We start from the raw sequence: 20,490 nt of genomic DNA on the forward strand, positions 1-20,490 counted from the left end.
GGTTTGGGACCTTTATGTCCTAAAAGCGACGAGAGCGCGAGAAAGAACTTGCTTACAATTAGTTGCTCAATATATTTATACCCAAATTTACGATTTAACTATTATGGTCATTTCTCACATCACCTCTGAGGAAATAATTATGATAAAAATATTATGCAAAAAGAGAACAAAATCGTGTCCTATAACAGAAAAGTACCACTTTGATCCCACCTAGCAGGGAAGAAAAGTGCCACTTTGACCCCTCATAGCACGGAACAAAAATCCCTTTTGTGTAAGTGATGTGAACAGTATTATATGATTGCCTTTTCCGCATACATATTTATGACCTTGACATTAAAAGCTTCGCGAATGCGCCCTGCCAACGACGGTTCGGCGGAAACGAGAAAATTTTATTATCGCCGTAAACTGCGGGGGACAGAGACTAATAATTAACAGAGACCCTCAATCTCCATACTGTAAGTCACGGTGTCTCAACTAGGATAATTATCGGTTTAGATGGGGCTGCGCCAAGTCCTTTTAAGAGGTCTTGTAGAGAAGTTTTAGGCCTTACTTTGAACAGCACTTTGACCTTTGCATTAGCACACCCAAACCGAGAGTCTCGAATCTCTATTGGAGAAAATAGCCCAATAAAAGCATGTCAGAGTCACTGTGAAAAATTTGTTAACAATGTTTTCTGGCAATAAATATTTTGTATTTTTTTTTGTTAATGATATCCATTCAATCTAATTGTCTACGTAATTGTAAACGGTTTACTTAAATACAATTATCTTACTTTATTTAATGCAAGTGGTGTTTACCTTTAAGTAATTGTTACGCTTAGCGATAATAGTCAAAACGTTTGTAGTTATATTTAACAAAGTGTAAACAATTGTTGGTGAACCAATAAATATAAAAAAAGGATATGGAAATAAGCAATAATGATATATTATGATTTAGGTATGTCTTTAACAATTTAAACTATTTCAATTTTTTATTGTTGTTTGTGTTAACACAGTTGTCTAAACCTCACTTTAACCTCTCGCTGGACTTTTAACACTACGACCTGCGTTACATACTCGTACTAGCAAGTACCTAACCAACAAAATAACTTTCTTGGGACGCTAATACCAGTCTTTATTTTAACTAGTCTCTGTCGGGAAGAATGAGGCAGGTAACGAAATGCCTAAACGACTAAAGGATTACTTTCCCCATTAGAAGCAACTTTATGTTCTTTGTAAAAGCTTTCGTAATATCATTTTTTTTTCAACTCCATTTTATGATTATATTTCGTCGAGTTACGATAAAAAATATGCTATGAGAAATCTTCCAAACTTTGTAAGTACAAAAAGTTTCAATGAAGGAAAGCTGTTGCTGCTGTTTTGATATAGTTTTGTAGTCTATGGACGTTGACTTCTACAGGGATTATCTCCCCTGACGTATCAGGATTTTTGGTCCTTTGTCAGGATTGCGGGGGACTTGGCGAGTGTCAGGGTTTTTGGTCCTTTGTCAGAATTGCGGGGGGGCTTGGCGAGTGTCAGGGTTTTTGAAGAAACCTCAACTAACTACTAGAACTAATGCCTTGATCACATGTACCGAGTAAACGGGCGAGACAGTGCTCTCGGCCGAGTACTCGGTGCGTATAAACATAGCGCCGAGTGCTCGGCCGAGCACTCGGGCGAACGAAGCAGCGAGTCAGTAGCTCGGTGGACGTTCTATCTGCTGGGCCGAGTGCCCACCCTCCCGCTACCCCGCACTGTCTCGCTCGCTCGTTCGGCAGGTCTGAACGCGCACTGACTCGCCACTCGGTCGTCACATTGTGCCCGAATCTCTCAATAGAACTGAACTGACTGTCCTTATTTCAAAACATGTGTGAACAGTTACTCGCTTACATCACTGTCTCGGCCGAGAAAAGTTTTACTGTCTCGCCCGTTTACTCGGTACGTGTGATCAAGGCATAACAGTTTTGAATGATTCACGGTTAGTTTCACTAGACTCACATTGACGGAGATATGGACCGTATTTACCTTTTATTTTGTATTTGAAAACAATACAAAAGGTAATCACGCTCCATATCCCGGTCAATATAAGCATAGATTAGATGTTATAATCTAAGTCTATTAGTAACTACTAGAAGTTAGCTAACGATTTGAAGTTGGGGAGAGAAAAGAGAAGGTTATGCTACTAGAGCTAATACAGCGTATTTTGGCGAGTTAGGGACTAATGGCCCACAAACGGGTTTGGGATGGATTTAATGGAAGGAATTTTGAAGAAATGACCGTCCAGGAAATGTCAGGATTTTTAGAGTGATGTCCGGATTTTAGTCGAGATATTCCATTTTTAGGGTTCCGTATTTCATATGGCAATCCTGTGCACGACGAATTACCATGAAGTTGCATGATAGTTTACAGTCAATAAATACGGATGGATATATATAAGTTCATTAGGCACAATAGCCGTCCGTACTATAATCTTCAGCTAAGTAGGAAATGGAACTTTATTTTAAACTCAATAAGATCAGAATTTGATTGAAACTGAAGATAACTGAATTGAACGCACGAAATCCCAACGGATGGCATTGAGACGAGATATCACAATTCACAGGACAGGATGATTCGGTCTGAATATCTAATCATAGTTACAGGAGACATTGTTAGATCTGATTAGTACACGACTACTGATTCCAGGGATTACTGATTTGTCTGCCGTCTGGCACATGCTTTAGGAATCATCCTAAAGCATATGCCAGACGGCAGACAACCACAGTTTCTGACCTTGGTAGAAAAACAGTGGTTTTAAGCCATGTAGCAAGTGATTGAAACCAAATTCTGCATGACCTTTAAACTCCCTGATAGACAGGCGTGCTCTGCCAACCAATGCCAGAAGCAGTGGTTTAAAATCGTCTAGCCGCTTGTTGTGAACCACTCGCTTCTACCAAGGTCATGTTGCAGAAACTGTGGTTGTCTGCCGTTTGGCACATGATTTAAAAGATGATAGGATCTTGTAGGATCGCAAGACCTCGTTATTCTGAGTAGAAATAAAGTAAAAATTACCAATTCATAAAGAACTGTAGTGTATAAAATGGCCCATACCTAAATGTCAAGGTATCACAGGTTTAAAATTTGACAACATTTGCTTTGATACCGGAATGCTAAAACTGTTTAAATTTTCTTGATCCACGACGAAACTCACTTTTTTTTCGCTTTTAAAATTTTACAACAAACATCTCATATTACATCAAGTTTATAGGCGTAAAACTTTTTTCATCACGTCACGAATTACGTCTTAAACGTCTTACTTTTGCTGGAGTTCGACTCGTTGGCGACCCAATTTAAAATTTAATCAAGTATTGCACTTCTGCGAAAGGTCTGTGGCCCCAATATGTCCCATAACTCTTATATCAGCGGATTAAGAACTATGGGACATACTTTTGAGAAGTTATATGCAAAATATTAATCAGTACGGTTTTTACTCACTATTATTTTTAGTCGCTTTTGGCGACATGTTTCGGATTCTTTGGGAATCCATCCTAAGGCACGAGTGTCCGCGGCGGTTGTACGTCGTGCACTTATATGCAACCATATTTTTACGATTGACTGTACTTAGGTAGCAACATAAACGAATAAAAAATACACTCGAAAGCGCCTCACCCTTTTTAAGAAGTCTGTTGAAAATAAAGCGCATTCCAGTTCGAAAAGGGCGGTTTTAGTATCAATATTTCAGGTATCCAAATAGAATCCGTAGCCAAGGCTGCAATAACGAAGCCCTCACGGAGGCTTATGAAAATAAAGATCGACCCTAACATAAATGCCTCAAACCAGTATAATCTACACCACAGATTCCTAATAATCGCGAAGAGTCTAAGGTGCAAGTTTAAATGGATAAAGTTGCAGACGAGTGGAGATGTTTTTGAACAGAGGGGGCGACCCTACAAACGGCTGGCATTCACGGAAACTGCCGTTCCCTGCGATATTTCTTTGGTACCTAATATTCTTGTGGTGAAAACGTACGAGTGGTTATTTCGGACGGGTCCGTAGCCGCTTAATTTTTACACTAGTGTTTGAATCGCGAATGTTAGACACACACGAAAACGCCGCCAAAAAGCCGCTTACATACAATCGAAGTTACGCTCTTATTTTAAAACATGCTTAAATTTCATGAAACTTGGCATAAACGGGTTACGTTACATATATTTGTAAAAATTACTAGTTATCGTTGGTAAAAAACCGGCCAAGTGCGAGTCGGACTCGCGCACCGAGGGTTCCGTACTTTTAATTATTTGTTGTTACGAGTATAGCGGCAACAGAAATACATCATCTGTGAAAATTTCAATTGTCTAGCTATCACGGTTTATGAGATACAGCCTGGTGACAGACAGGCAGACGGACAGCGGAGTCTTAGTAATAGGGTCCCGTTTTTACCCTTTGGGTACGGAACCCTAAAAATCAGCTGCCCTACCCAAATAACACACTTAACGATCTGCATAAGCAATATTCTCTCGCAGGGTGTGACCATTTTGAACACTTGACTTGTATAGATTTAGTGGCCATTTGGCAGATCATCATTCGCGCGTTCAACGTTGGTTCCGTGAGGCCGAATAATGCATGATAATTGTACAGTTCGGTTACAATCAAAGTGCGTAACTTTGATTGTAACCGAACTGTACAATTATCATGCATCATTATATGGGAAACAATTTCTGATTTTTTAAATTCGAAGCAATATGTTTACGCGAGTCAAAGGGATCCCCTGAAAAGTCGCTATTGTTGGCCGTAAACTCTTACTTTCTAGAGTATATATCTGCTTAACGGTGTAACAAAAAATTATGAAAAAAAAAAAATATTAATCTACATTTTATGTACAACATTCCTAGCGTTTGACTTTTTCCCTGTGACTTATAGTTTCTCCATAAAAGGAACATTACGACAGGCCGTTTTGCGACTAACTTTGCTTATATCTCCTAAACGGTTTATTCGATTAAAGTTATTTTTAAACCAAAATAAACGTTTTAACAGCCACTACAGATGTAACGTTTCATAATGTTAAAAATAATATTTTTTTGAAGAAATCGGATATTATTCAACATTTCGTGCGTATATAGCTCGATAAAAGCGTGGCCGACAGTCGTGTGCTAGCTTTGAGACGAGGAGGCTGTGTCGCTCGTCGCTCCGTGCCTTCCTTGTACTCTGTATGCTTGTGCTGAGCCCAAGTGCAATAAAACTGGAATTATTGTGGCCAAAGACTAAATAAAGGCCTTCTTTCCTCTAAGAACAAATTAAATGACTTTCTATGAAAATATTTTAATTAGTGGTTTTTCAAGTAGACACACTACTAATTAAACCATAAACTGAAATAAATGTCATATACGATAAAAAAACGCCACAAGCCTTCGGGAAATTGTCATATACTTGGAAATTTCAACCCATGCCACCGTGACCGGATAGCCGAGCGGTTCAGGCGCCTGTCCGGTAAACGGGGGACGCTGGTTCGATTCCAGCTCTGGACACTGGAGGCTTTGGTAATATTTTCCCTCGTATATGACATTTATTTCAGCCTTGTTTCCTTTTCTTGGGCTATGATAGTATAGTAAACCCGCTTAGTGTCTGCTTGAACGTTTGCCCCGTATGTTCCCTAAGTCTCTGTAAATCAGTGTTCGGTAGCGTCGAACCCTCGCCAATGCCAGGTTTTACGTCGGAGGTCGGCCGCGGGTTCAACCTCGGGTCCGTGCGGCAAATGCTGGGCCAGATAATTGAACAGTTCGGTTACGGTTTCCGTAAATGTGGAAAAACTACAGGCCACATGTGATGTGAAAGGTTTTTCGCTTTCAGTTGAACATTTTTATTGTGTCTTTTTCTACCGCCACAACATTGCTCATGTCTTCATTCCAATTTCCACTTAGAATACATTACTTAGGCTTTTTATCTTTATCGCCTACTAAAACTTGTTTATCTATCAGCATAGCATGCTCTAAACATACAATAATTCCTAGATAACTATCATCAAAGATAGATATAACTCCGTAATAGATGGATACAGTCTAAGGAAAAAACGTGCCTCGAAAATCAAGAAAATTTGATTCTCGTTCAGAGGGCGCTACTAGTTTTGGCCTACAGTCGTATAGATGGCGTTGACGGTTTCGTTTGTTATTTAACAATTTTAACGCATATAAGTGAAAGAACATGGGTCAAAATCATAAAAATAATTAATGCAAATAAAAAAAAACATTTATCTATATTTAAATACATTCTATCGTATTTTTATAAATCTTCATTTTTAGTTTTAAAGTGTGTCGACAGATGGCAGTGAATTTACTGGGGTTACAAAATTTACTATGACAGTACCGCTCTATATAAGTTACTCTATGCTATCATGAAGCAATATAATACTTGGTTGGAAATTGGAAACAAACCACTTGGAGTTTTGAATGATTCACGGTTAGTTTCATTAGACTTATATTGACCGGGATATAAGTCACCACGTGACGTGACGTGAGTGTAAGTAATCATAATCACGGTCTATATCCCGGTCAATATAAGTCTAGTGAAACCAATTGGAGTCTGGTAGTTAAATAGATTACGTTGTTTATTTAGCCATACTAGTAAATTTTGTTAGTGTTATAAATTTGTTTGTCTGTCTGTCTGTAGATCCGCGAGTGGGTGTCGTGCGAAACGGAGATGCTGCGCGCACAAGCCGTGGCCGTGGGCGATGTGGACGACATCCTCAATCAGCTGGACAAGCAGAAGGTAAGTCCATTCTCCAATTCTCAACCATTAACCCGTAACCATTCCTGCATTTGCGACCTGTATAGGCAAGGGCGTAGCTAGAGGATATGGCGCCCGGGACAGTCACCAAATTTGCGCCCCCTGACGACTGGCAAAAGTTTCCCTGCTGCTGCCTTTTGCCCATTTTGGCGCCCCCCCCCTTGGATGGCGCCCGGGGCACTTGCCCCCTCTGCCCCCCCCCCCCTAGTTACGCCACTGTGTATAGGAGAACATCCCGATATACGAAAGCAGAGTGCCCGAGTCAAAACAGGGACCACTACTCTTATTAAAGCCTCTATCGACTTATACATGACCAAAAACATCAAAATACTGGACTTACATTGACCGGGATATAGACCGTGATTACCTTTTGTATTGTTGCAAAACAAAAGGTAATCACGGTCTATATCCCGGCTAATATAAGTCTAGTGAAACTAACCGTGAATCATTCGAAACTCTTATCAAAATACTGGTATATTCAAAGGTTGGGTTGTTGGCTATCCTAAAAAAAGTTGTGAAGTTCTAAAGACAGATTAATAACAAAACTTCCGTGGGACTAATATTTATATAAATAACAAATTATAACTGTACGCTTATTTCTGATAGCAGAAAAAAAGGTTTGAATTACAATTTTAAGCTGGTAACTTATTAAATAAAACTTACTTGGTAACTTATTCTTTTTGTTTTACATTGCATGTAATTTTTTTTAGAACGTAAGAAACCATGGAGACATTGGAGACCATGGAGTATCTCTGTAGCTACGTTAAATTAAGCCGAAAATAGGCGATCTGCGGAAATAATTAGTGTAGTTTTGAAAATTAGTATAGTTATACCTTGTGGTGTCCAGATGAACATACTAAAAGTCCTCGGGGATGAACATACTAAAAGTCCTCGGGGATGAACGTACTAAAAGTCCTCGGGGATGAACATACTAAAAGTCCTCGGGGATGAACATACTAAAAGTCCTCGGGGATGAACATACTAAAAGTCCTCGGGGATGAACATACTAAAAGTCCTCGGGGATGAACATACTAAAAGTCCTCGGGGATGAACATACTAAAAGTCCTCGGGGATGAACATACTAAAAGTCCTCGGGGATGAACATACTAAAAGTCCTCCCCCACACCCTCAGCACAACCCCCACTCCCGAGGAGTTTTAGTATGTTCATCTGGACACCACAAGGTACAACTATACCAATTTTCAAAACTACACGAATTATTTCCGCAGATTTGTTTAATTTTCTTGGGTTACTGCTAAGATATTCATAAAGATGCAATACATTTCCCGTCAAACTTAGACATTATTTATGAACCTTCAGGAAACACACTAACAGAATAAATCCGCAGCGCCCAATGCCCAACTTCGTCGGGACGAATAAAAAATGCCCCCGGAAGCGGAAGTTGCCAGCTGAGCTAACATATTCCTGACGCAAGAGAGTCTAGGACTCAAGGGGGCCTTTTACTATAGCATAGACATAATATAGTATATACACGTAGTATAGACACGCCACCGAGCGACGGGGGTTAAGAGAGAGAATATTCATATAAAATACGCAATTTATCGGCGAGTCCCACACACCCCCTCACGAAAGATCTTCTTCTTTTTAAACTTGTATGGTGCTGTATGTAGATTTTTACAATAAACGTTTTCTATTCTATTCTATTCTATTCTATTCTAAAGACCTTCCCGCGGCCACACCCCGTCAAAAAAAGGGTCACTACCGACTTAAGGCCAGGGGTCGTCAATTTTTGAGAAGAAGTGCCAACACCGCAGTAGAAATCACTACTTTTAGGAACCTAAATGCCTTGCCTTGCCTTGTAGCATTAAGTCCGCCTTTTGTACATTTGTATTTTCTTTTGTGCAATAAAGATTTAATAAATAAATAAAAGAGCCGCAAAAGTTGTTTTCCTTGGTCTGGGAACTCCAAGTGTTAATATTTTGAGTGGCTCAAAGAGCCACAATAGTACAAACAAAGAGCCGCAAGCGGCTCGCGAGCTGCGGTTTGTCGACCCCTGGACTAGGCTAGAAAACCATTAATTCTAAGGTCATATTGCACTGGCGTCCCTCGTATCACCCGCGCACGCGCACCAACGTGAATCACACGGTACAGTTAACAAAAGGGCGAGCTGAATGGCCTCCGCCGGGAATCGAATCTGTTACCGCCGGGTGCAGAAGCTAAAGGTACTTCGTTAGTTGCGACTTCGCTGCGACAACTGTTGCTTGCTCGTCTTATTTGCGCTGGGGGCATCTTTGTCTGTTTTGATACATACATACATATAATCAACGCCTATTTCCCGGAGGGGTAGGCAGAGACCACGGATTTCCACTTGCTACGATCCTGACATACCTCTTTCGTTTTCTTCACTTTCATAACATTCCTCATACACGCTCGCCGGTTTAGGGTGCTCTTGACCTGGCCTTTCTTCGGGATTTCCCCGATCTGATCAGAGAAAGTCCGCCGAGGTCTGCCCCTTCCAACTCCCGTTTCTACCTCTTCCTTATACAGTATTTTTGTTAGCCTTCGTTCACTCATTCTTTCCACGTGTCCAAACCATATCAACATACCTTTCTCAATTCTCTCTGGTCTGTTTTGATAACTTGGCAAAACTGTGACGGTTTCAGAAGGTGCCACATTAACAGTTGTCGAATAAAGCTATTTTTAATTGGATTCCTTATGGCAGTTACACCTGTTGTTCAACCGTTTATAATAATGTCTTCGGTGCGACATCTGTTTGCCAATCATCATCATTTTCCACTCAGACGAAGTCAAAGACAGAAGCTAGTGTAATTATAATAGACACAACTTGTCAATTACAACATGTGACGTTTTCAATTATTTTTAGGGTTCCGTACCCAAAGGGTAAAAACGGGACCCTATTACTAAGACTCGTCTGTCCGTCTGTCTGTCTGTCACCAGGCTGTATCTCATGAACCGTGATAGCTAGACAGTTGAAATTTTCACAGATATGTATTTCTGTTGCCGCTATAACAACAAATACTAAAAAGTACGGAACTTAACTTTCGGTGCGCGAGTCCGACTCGCACTTGGCCGGTTTTTTATTTTATTTTCCCTTATTGTCATATATGTATGTATGTATATAATATTAGTTTAAATTAGATTAGATGACTTATTTCATGAAAGAAGACATTATAACTTTGCATTGATGTCAAAAATATAAGAATTTCTATCATGATCGTGAAACTATAAATTGGCCTTCTACTTGTAAACCTACCCTTAAAAGGTCTGAATCAGGGATGTTGCGGATGCCGATTTTTTGACATCCGCGGAAGCGGATGCGGATGCGGATTTTAAAGGCTCACATCCGCGGATGCGGATGCGGGTGCGGATGTCGAGATTAGGCACATAAAAAACGTCATTACACTTTAGTAACTTTTACTTAAAAAAAAAACTTAGTATTAGAACAAGAATATAGGTGCCCCACAATCGCATTACTATACTAAAGTCCAAATAAAACAAACTTTTCACTTCTTGTCGCTGTCCGTTATAGGCTAAAGTGCTCGATCGACGAATCACAAAAACGAAACGAGATTCCTATTGGCTAATGACAAAATTACCTAGCACTTATGCCGCCGCTAAGACGTTACTGTACCTACCTGTTCCACATCCGCATCCGCATTAAGCTCCGCATCGATTTTATGCAGATGCGGATGCGGATGTTGAAAATAATGCGGAAGTTCCGCGGTTGCAGATGCGGATGCGAATATTCGCAACATCCCTAGTCTGAATTCGTGAATTAACTTTAACGAGGCCCACTGGAAAAGTATTTTAATTTTACTTTGATGGCAATTTCAGGTGCCGTCAATATCCTTAAAAGTATTCAACCTATGTACTTAAAAGCAACCTTCGCTTTTAATCTAAATTTGATTACTTCACCCCAATTCAAACTGAACCTTACGTTATAAGACTCAGGGTTCATTTTCATTTGGACAAACGGTAATTAAGGGTGGGTGTTGATGAGATTGAATTAAGGCGAGGTGCGCTCCGGGAACAGTGTTATTGTCTAGTAATTTTATTACTGCTTAATGGAAAAATGGTATTTTGGGCACTAAGTGGGTTTAGCTTGATATTACTCTTTATGGTAAATTAGGTAGACAGACAAAGTGTATTTGCTTTTATTTTACATTGAGACGTGACTGATGTCTGATCGAAACGTAAATTACTGTCTGTGTAAAAAGATGCAAGTCTCGCAACGCAATTCTTCTACTACAAAAGATTTTTTCACATCACCAATTCGAAAACGGGCTTTTTTTTCCCTGCTAGGAGGGATCAGAGCGGCACTTTTCTTCCCTGCTAGGAGGGATCAAAGTAACACTTTTCTGTTCTAGTACACTATTTTTGCATTTTTTTCACATTATTTTTTTAGCTTATATAATACTTTTAAACATCATAATTACCTCATAGGTGATGTGAAAAGCAGTATGTGTCACATGGTAGCAAAATTATTTTCATCTTGGGCGTACTCTCGGAATTCTATTATAGAATCCTTGGCTTCGTTTAGGATTCAATGTACGCCCTCGCCGTAAATATTTATTCGAACGAACAGCAGACAGTATAAAGCACCGTATTCACTTCCTACTCCAGCCACGTGGTTCTGCCATTGATAAAATAAATTTCTTAAAAAAAAAATATTGCGTCGAATTTGTGAACTACGGAGATCGTACTGGATGTAGTGAGCCGGGAGTTTCTAGGTCCATTGTCACTTTTAACGGTTCACGGAAATTTTGGTAGATGGCGCTGAAATCAATTTGGTATTATAATTATTTTTGAGGTAAGCGTGGAGTGGAGTAGGCAAAATTTTAGCAAACCCCAATGTCTGACAAAATTAAATGAAATCAGTTGATTAATTTTTAGTTGAAAGCGGTCACGGGATTTATTTTTATTTTGCGGAATTCAAATTGATTGTGTAATACACTGAATCGTGTGGAACGCACACATTATATGTCACTATCACTAGCTAATGCCCGCGACTTCGTCTGCATGGGATAGGTGATGATGATGGTTGATAAAAACCGGGAAAGTGCGAGTCGGACTCGCCCACCGAGGGTTCCGTACTTTTTAGTATATTTATTGTTATAGCGGCAACAGAAATACATCATCTGTGAAAATTTCAACTGTCTAGCTATCACGGTTGATGAGATACAGCCTAGTGACAGTCAGACGGACAGAGGAGTCTTAGTAAAACCCATTAGGTAGGGAACCCTAAAAACTATACTATGTCCTTTCTTGAGTCTCAAACTATTTCTATACCAAATTTCATCTTAATCGGTTCAGCAACAGACAGACAGTTACTTTCGCATTTTGTAATATTGATAATAGTAGGGATTTGTGTACATGAAACTGTCAGTGCCATTTTTCTTTACTTTTTTAATTGTATGCCATTTCATTCATCATTCGTTCCACTCGCCTCTTAAAAAACCGGCCAAGTGCGAGTCGGACTCGCGTTCCAAGGGTTCCGTACATTGCATAATTTAATTATGTATTTTTATGTTAAACGTGACTGAAATATCTTTAAGAAACCCGTAGGGATCGGATCAAAAACTAAGTAATTAAGTCCGACTCACGCTTGACTGCACATTTCTAATAGGTTTCCTGTGATCTATAGGTAAATAACTATTTTGTATATTTTTTTCAAAATTTTAGACCCAGTGGTTTAGGAGATAAAGGGGGGAATGGTAATTTTTTGCCTATTTTTTTGAATAACTTCTGAACTGTTTATCCTAAAATTATAAAAAATATATATTTGAAAATCTCGCAATGAGCTCTTTCATTTGATATGTAACACGATAGAGTTAAAAAAACTTTATTTTTTAATTTTCTCATTTACCCCCCAAAATTGCCCCCCATGTTTAAAATTCATTTGTTTACGTTACATGTCCGTCTTTGGGTCACAAACTTACATATGTATACTAAATTTCAACTTAATTGGTCCTGGACAGACAGACATACAGACAGACGCAGGAGTGATCCTATAAGGTTCCGTTTTTTCCTTTTGAGGTACGGAACCCTAAAAACGTCACACCTGTCTAGTACAATCACAATCCTGACAAGAGCTTTTATAGGCTCGGTGGCGTTACACCGCATGCGCGGAAGATAGAGATGGGCGTAAGTCGATAAAATTAATAACTTCCTGTCAATTACTATCGCACTTCGATTTGTCATTTCAATAAAGCAAAATGAAGCCTGGTAAATGAGCGTTCACTTATGTAAATACTTAGAAAATCAGAACTCTACCAAAACTCTCTCTGGTCTACTCTGGCCTGGTCATCTTCATCGATCTGTCAGTAGGTATACAAAACGTAACATACCTATGTACAATTAACAACAATTATATAAGAGGGACTAAACAAGTTTGGTAATGAGATATTATCACTAGAGAAAGTGGAGCATAGACATGGAGCATCACAATGTTCTTACTTAACTAATTTCGAAAAGAATATGGCTGTTTATAGTCTATGGGCGTATCTGAATTGGCGGCATAAAAAAGTGCAGTTTTTCCGATGAAAGTTTTCCATGTTAACTTTTAAAACGCCTTTGGGGTTCACCCGATTTTTAAATTTTTCTTAAAACTAGGCGTAAGACGTTACAAGGATTATGTATCACTTTACCTGCTGGGCACGCTTTTATTTCTTTAGTAAATGATAATTGTATTTTTACCAATATCTTAAAACAAGACTTACCGTGTATTTATACTGCTATTGATGCCCGAAACCCCAACACCAGTTGTCTCAATATCGATACCAACGACTATATCGACACTACCACTTCCCTAATCACGCTGACATCAGCAGGGCGCATGCGCCGCGGCCGGCAGGGGTCGGTTGCTAGGCAACGGGCCCGGCCGGCACGCCGCACGATGGCACGTGGTGTAGTCACTTAGTCAGTTGCGCCACGCTGCTCGTGGTGGTCGGACGTGGGGATGTAGATGTACGTAGGTCGATTACATCGACTTTTCTGGTTCAAATGCTTTGAGCTAAGAGTCAATGGACTTCTTTAACAGCACAAATATTGTTTTTCTTCCATGCTTCTCTGTCATATCATCATTCACTTCCTTTTTATATTGTCTCTCACACAGTTCAATCTCTCACGCAATTTCCATGTCTTTTCCTTAGTTTTCCCTTTCTATAGGTATAGCCCATCACATCAAATTTCGATTACCTTTTTGTCACATGACGTCCTTTTGCGTTGTATGTTTGTAAAACCGACTTTAGGGCGATTGGTCTGATCGTATCTGATGATATTGCTTTTGACTGCCTAACGGCTCGGCCACGACATTGCGCGACTGGCGACGGCAACCATAGGTTAGAGCGAGACACAGCGATCGGACCTTTTGTCCCCACCTATGGTTGTCGCCGCCGCCGTCGCCAGTCGCGCAATGTCGTGGCCGAGCCGTAATATGTTTCCATCGACTACTTTACACCCTTCGTATGCTTAGACACGGATCCGTGCGTGGGAATTGAAATCTATTGTTTTAATGTCAAGGTCACTTATTCAATGATCAAATTTTACAGGCGCATACGAGGGGTTCAGGAAACGTAAAATACATAATCCAATAAGATTACATTGGCCTGGGATCTTATAAGACACATTCAATGTAGTCGGACCAGGCTAACTCTGAATGGTATTTGCAATGACAAAGTGTGACAATGTCGTTATTACATTAATGTCAAATTTCTATGAAAATATAACGTGTATAAATGACACTCCCTCACTTTGTTCTGTACATGTCGGTGCAGTTAGCTACGCAGTTACCAGTACAATTTGACACGCAGTGGCGCTTAGCCGGGTCAACAACTCGAGTTCCCTAGAATTTTAAATTGTAATAGCCTTGTTTAAGTCGTAAGTACCCATTTCTCTCATAACTATTTTCTAAAGACCCACCCATTCATAATAACTTTTCCGTTTCCAAGACCAGAAGTTCGCCTCTTGGTGGCAGACTTAAGGAGCTTTGCTTCCACCATTAATGGGCCGTTGTATTGTACTTCTTGATAACTAGGCTCGGTACAGGCTATGTAGTGAAATGTCTAGAATTGACCGCTTAGAACTTACTCATCATTATCTCCTAGCCGATTTCGGCCTCAGCGACTGCGTTCTACCGCTGAGAGCGTCGCTGGTGCGCTCTCAGGTCACTGACAGCCAATTTTTGCAGCGAATGTGCGAACACACTCGCTGCAGGTCAGCACCCCTCCGACATAATTGTTAAGTATGGCCACAGGTGGTCTGGCCTTTAGCTTGTCGCGCTTAGCGTCGAGTTCTGTGCGTCGCCTCGCCTTCAAACTGACGCACCTGCGTCTGCTCTGCACAATATGCCTCCATTACTAGCAATTAAGTGATCCGTGAGTTTGTTTAACGTATTACTGTGGTACCCATACCAATTTTTTGGGTAACAATCTATTTGCGGCTGTCCAGGCTCAGGCAGCATGCGACTTTAACGATACTGTATTGCGGCTGTATCGATACTAATCGCGACTGTAGCGATGCTATATCACGATAGTATCGATGCGGAATCGTGTTTACGTGTACGAGGGTTTAGAGCAGCGCCACAGCTTGGCGACTGTATCGCAGTCTTTTTGCGACTGCATCGCTGCAAAAAGTCGCCGTGTGCAACCTTCCTTAGCAAACCTTCATTTATCTATGATTTTACGATAGTTTTACTGTTCCTACAGTTACCTACCGACACTTGTAACTTCAAGTCAGCTTAACGGGCGAGCGGCATTTCTTACTTCAGATGTATTTTCCGAAGCGGCAGCGAAGCCTTGTAAAGCTCACTCTTGGCCTCTGCAGGTATAAATGTTCGAGAAATATCAAGATACCGACTGAGTACCTATATATTACTTCTCATTTATATCAAATTGTACAAGTAGGTAGTCATAGTGTATAATACGCCTATGGATTTCGTCAGTCATTCACTTGGGGTCGGCGCAGCATGTCTTTTTCTTCCATCCCTCTCTATCACCCGTCATCTCATCATTCACTTGCGTTAGTTTCATATCATCTTTCACACAGTCCATCCACCTTTTCCTTGGTTTACCTAGTATAAATAAAAATAATACTTACAATGCAATACAAGAAAAATATCCTTTCTTAAAATATGTTAGCAAAATTTTCTAAGCTTAAATCAACTTGTAAGTGTATAAGAACAAGATGCACCGTCAAATCAATTTCAAATAAATCTACTAATCAAAACTCATCAAACCTTTTGAATTTAAAGATTCAAAAATTTTAAGGCGGCTACACTACTCGCAATAAGAAATGTTTCGTGTCCGAAAGTCAGCCGTCCAGTCAGCAACGTCGCGTATACATCCAGTACTCGTAATGAAAACGTTCCCGGAACTTGGAATTCAGTTCCGGTATTGCCTGGGCTCGTTGGAATTAAGAGGAAACGTGAGTGTCCCGTATGAATAGAAACTGTCTCTTTTTAGGGTTCCGTACCCAAAGGGTAAAAACGGGACCCTATTACTAAGACTCCGCTGTCCGTCTGTCCGTCTGTCACCAGGCTGTATCTCATGAACCGTGATAGCTAGACAGTTGAAGTTTTCACAGATGGTGTATTTCTGTTGCCGCTATAACAACAAATACTAAAAACAGAATAAAATGAATATTTAAGGGGGGCTCCCATACAACAAACGTGTTTTTTTGCCGTTTTTTGCGTAATGGTACGAAACTCTTCGTGCGCGAGTCCGACTCGCACTTGGCCGGTTTTTTTGATGGATCCTTCCTTAGCAGCTTTGCTAATTGAATATTTTTCACATAAATCGCTTTAATATTTTTTTATATCAATGTTCTAATGCCTTATTGGACCAGGAATACGTTTATAAAACGCTTTACTCTTAGCTATACCTATACATATAAAAACTATGCATCTAATCTAAGCCATTTAATTTAAAGTTAAACTTGACAAAACCAAACATTATAGAAAATAACTCCAAATTTGCAGGAAGAAAAAAATCTAGGAACGCGCCTCGAAATTAATCTTTTTACGTACAGAAAACTGGGTAATTTTCCTCTTAAGTCCTCGTATTCTTCAGGAGCAATATTTCCTCCCGCTGACGGCGGGCTTTTTATCTGTTACGACATAAATAGTGGCTTCCGGTAATCTTTCACTGAAGTTAAGAACTTGTAAACTATTTTTTTTTTTAGGTTTCCGTACCCAAAGGGTAAAAACGGGACCCAATTACTAAGACTCCGCTGTCCGTCTGTCCGTCTGTCTGTCACCAGGCTGTATCTCATGAACCGTGATAGCTAGACAGTTGAAATTTTCACAGATGATGTATTTCTGTTGCCGCTATAACAACAAATACTAAAAAGTACGGAACCCTCGGTGGGCGAGTCCGACTCGCACTTGGCCGGGTTTTTTTCTAAACATGTCGGTGGCAAATAAGCGCGCGTTCCTTTAAGTAATAGTAAGTGGTTATCGTTGACTATGAATGCCTACAAATCTCGGGGGTCACCTGTTGTTAAATTTGTAATTTTCTGCTAAAACTTTTTCAAATCTCGAAATATGTTAATCTACATAAATAAATCAACATGAGTATAATTTTCCTTAATGAAAAAGCCTACATTTTCAGTCGAATTCACTCACGCACACACACGTTTTACAAACAACTAATTTTCTTGAAAATAAACATGTTTTCTTTCTCCAGTTAAACAAACGGATAGGCTTTATTCCACTAATAACACGATTCTCATAGCTTAATTCGTTGGAATAGTTATCGGATGAGTTAAATGGTAACGGAAAAATCGGCCCTAAGATGGCTGCAGAAAAGGACGTGTCAAATCAAACATTTACTGACTTTATCCGCCTACCTGAAAAATTCCATATAAAGCCAATCAGAAAGCGGAAAATTACGAAAATAACCGAGAATTATTAAGACAAAACATCCCGGTTCACATAAAAATTGCAAGTTACCTGCCCAGGGATCACCATTATACGTAGACCCTTTACCTTCCAACCAACAGCCTTACATTTCCTTATAATGGTCGTAGTAAAGGGAGGGATGGAAGGTCTTCTAAAGCTGGTTTTTGTTGTATGTGTTCCGGGAGATCAATAAAAGGAACTGAAGATTCACAACGCCTATCGGAAATGTCTCACGCGGACCAGTTTAAGCATTCTATGATTATCTGCCGTTATTATGGAGTTGGAGGTCATGTTATATAAGACGAGAACACAGTCGAGTGGTTTTTAAAGTTCGGGCGGCGGCCGCCAGGTGCGGTATTTCGAAAGCAGGTGCGTGCAATTAGACGGAATTTGCACAATTTGCGATGTCTTCTGATATTAATTTGTTAAAGTATTAGTGACGATGGGAATTGTAATTGAAAATTTTAACGTGCCTTCTCTTTGCGTACCTTCTTCTTGAGACTAAATTTGAATCTTGAGATTCCTGAGAAATTAATTTAATGTAAGTTTGACAAATTCATGAAGAAGTTTTCGTCATTCTACAACGCGATAAAAATGAGTCTATTTTTAGGGTTCCGTGCCCAAAGGGTAAAAACGGGACCCTATTACTCCGCTGTCCGTCTGTCTGTCACCAGGCCGTATCTCATGACATGAACCGTGATAGCTAGACAGTTGAAATTTTCACAGATGATGTGTTTCTGTTGCCGCTATAACAACAAAGACTAATAAAAAGTACGGTGCCCTCGGTGCGCGAGTCCGACTCGCATTTGGCCGGTGTTTTTCGGAACCATAAAACCGGTACTACCTATAGTCGAAGAGTTCTCAACTATGATCTAAAATTAACTGTATTATACCTTCTGACGTGACTATTATTTGAATCTCCTAGATTTATGGTATTTTTTATTTAATTGAAGAAAAAACCTACGCGAGGCGGGAGGCGTGACGCGCTTAGATAAAGTGCGGAACGAATATGTAAGAGGTTCCTTCAAAGTTGCACCAATAGCCGAGAAGGTCAAGGAGGGGCGACTAAGATGGTACGGGCACGTCATGAGGCGAGACGATAGCCACCCCGTAAAAACAGTGCTGGACATTAATAGCACGCAGCGACCAAGAGGCAGAGGCAGACCGCCCGCCACTTGGTGGTACACCGTCGAGAGGGACCTAAAAACCCAGAATATCCCATTGTTGACAACCCAGGACAGACTGGCCTGGCGCAAGCGCACAAGAAGGCCCGACCCCGGAAGAAGAAGAAGAAGAATTGAAGAAAAAAACCTCAATTATTATTAGACTGGTTGGGTAGTTTTACGGAATGCGAAAAACATGCAATGTGAACCAATAGTTTTTTATGGCGATTTCATGTTATATCAAAGCGACAAAAAGAAGTATAAACAAAGATAGATATAACTCCGTAATAAATGGATACAGTCTAAGGAAAAAACGTGCCTCGAAAATCACGAAAATTTGATACTCGATCAGATGGCGCCACTAGTTTTGGCCTACTCTCGTATAGAGGGCGTTGACTGTTTCGTTTGTTATTTATAATTTTAACGCATACCAGTGAAAGAACATGGGTCAAAACCATATAAAAAGAATTAATGCAAATAAAAAAAAACATTTATCCATATTTAAATACATTTTAACGTATTTTTATAAATCTTCATTTTTAGTTTTAAAGTATGTCGATAGATGGCAGTGAATTTACAGTGGTTACAAAATTTACTATGACAGTAACGCTCTTTATTATATCCTCATTGGTATAAATAAATAATGTTTTCATGTAACTATAGGTTATTATTATACATAATATTTCGCTTTCATAAATAACCTATTTATTATATTAGATTATTTTAAACCGGGTCACTCACGTATTATTAAGTCGAATAGCTCGACATGTTAATAATACGAGAGTGACCCGGTTTAAAATAATCTAATATGTTTGAGTCTCACGGGAGTTTTATAGTCAAAACCTATTTATTTGTGATCATTACTCATTTCCACGAAAAGATGAAAGCATTTCTCGTTACCAGTCGTTTCGTTCCTATTTATATTATTCTTCGAACTCTTCGAATAACCTGTTCCGTGAGTTTTCCTTATTTATTGCTTTGTTGTTATCCATATATCCGAGATATTACGTATTAAGCCATGGATAATACACAAACCGTCGTTATCTGCCGTCGGAACCGAAGCGACATATGAATCGTCCCGCGCGCGGTCTTCTACGAGTAATATTCAATGTATGTTCGCAAACTGATGTACATTATATTAACATTAGGTATTCAAATATAGAATTTATGTAAACATGCATTACTACTACATGTGCAAATCCGCGCTCTCGATTATTTACATACCTACATTATTGGATCTGATACGTATACTGCATGGGCGTGAAGGAAAACGGAGTGGAATACATAACCACATTTGATTTGATCAAAATGGTACCGAAATCCCTACTAAATATTTCTGTATGTTACCTCTTCATGCTTAAACCGCTGAACATATTAAGATGATATTTAATATGTGGAAATACGATGAGGACCCAGGATAAAGAAAAGTTTTTATAAATCATTTTATCATCATAATCCTACACTTAAGCAGACTTCACGGGCATACGATAGTTGTTTGTATAATTTTTTTACATATAAAAGTTTCTAACACAATTTTCCTGTATAAAAGTAAAAGGCTGTCATCTGCCGGGCTGGCCTCTGAATAGGTAATGTGAGTAATGTCCTGAATATTGTATGTGTGTTTGTTTGGACCCCAAACTATCGGAGTTTGATGCGAACTTTCATGGCCTCATTAGTAATGCTAATAACTTAATGTGCCTAACTAAACTGTT

General features: G+C 39.6%; 1 protein-coding gene across 1 annotated transcript in view; it reads left to right on the plus strand.

The window, feature by feature from the left end:
- LOC134748000 (uncharacterized) overlaps positions 1-20,490 on the plus strand; it is a 448,054-nt gene that overhangs the window by 233,574 nt on the left and 193,990 nt on the right. The window contains exon 42 of the mRNA XM_063682700.1: positions 6,621-6,719. Coding sequence (XP_063538770.1) covers positions 6,621-6,719 — 99 coding nt within the window. The remainder of the gene's footprint in view (positions 1-6,620; positions 6,720-20,490) is intronic.

Source organism: Cydia strobilella, chromosome 1, assembly GCF_947568885.1.
Source record: "Cydia strobilella chromosome 1, ilCydStro3.1, whole genome shotgun sequence".
Taxonomy (NCBI): domain Eukaryota; kingdom Metazoa; phylum Arthropoda; class Insecta; order Lepidoptera; family Tortricidae; genus Cydia; species Cydia strobilella.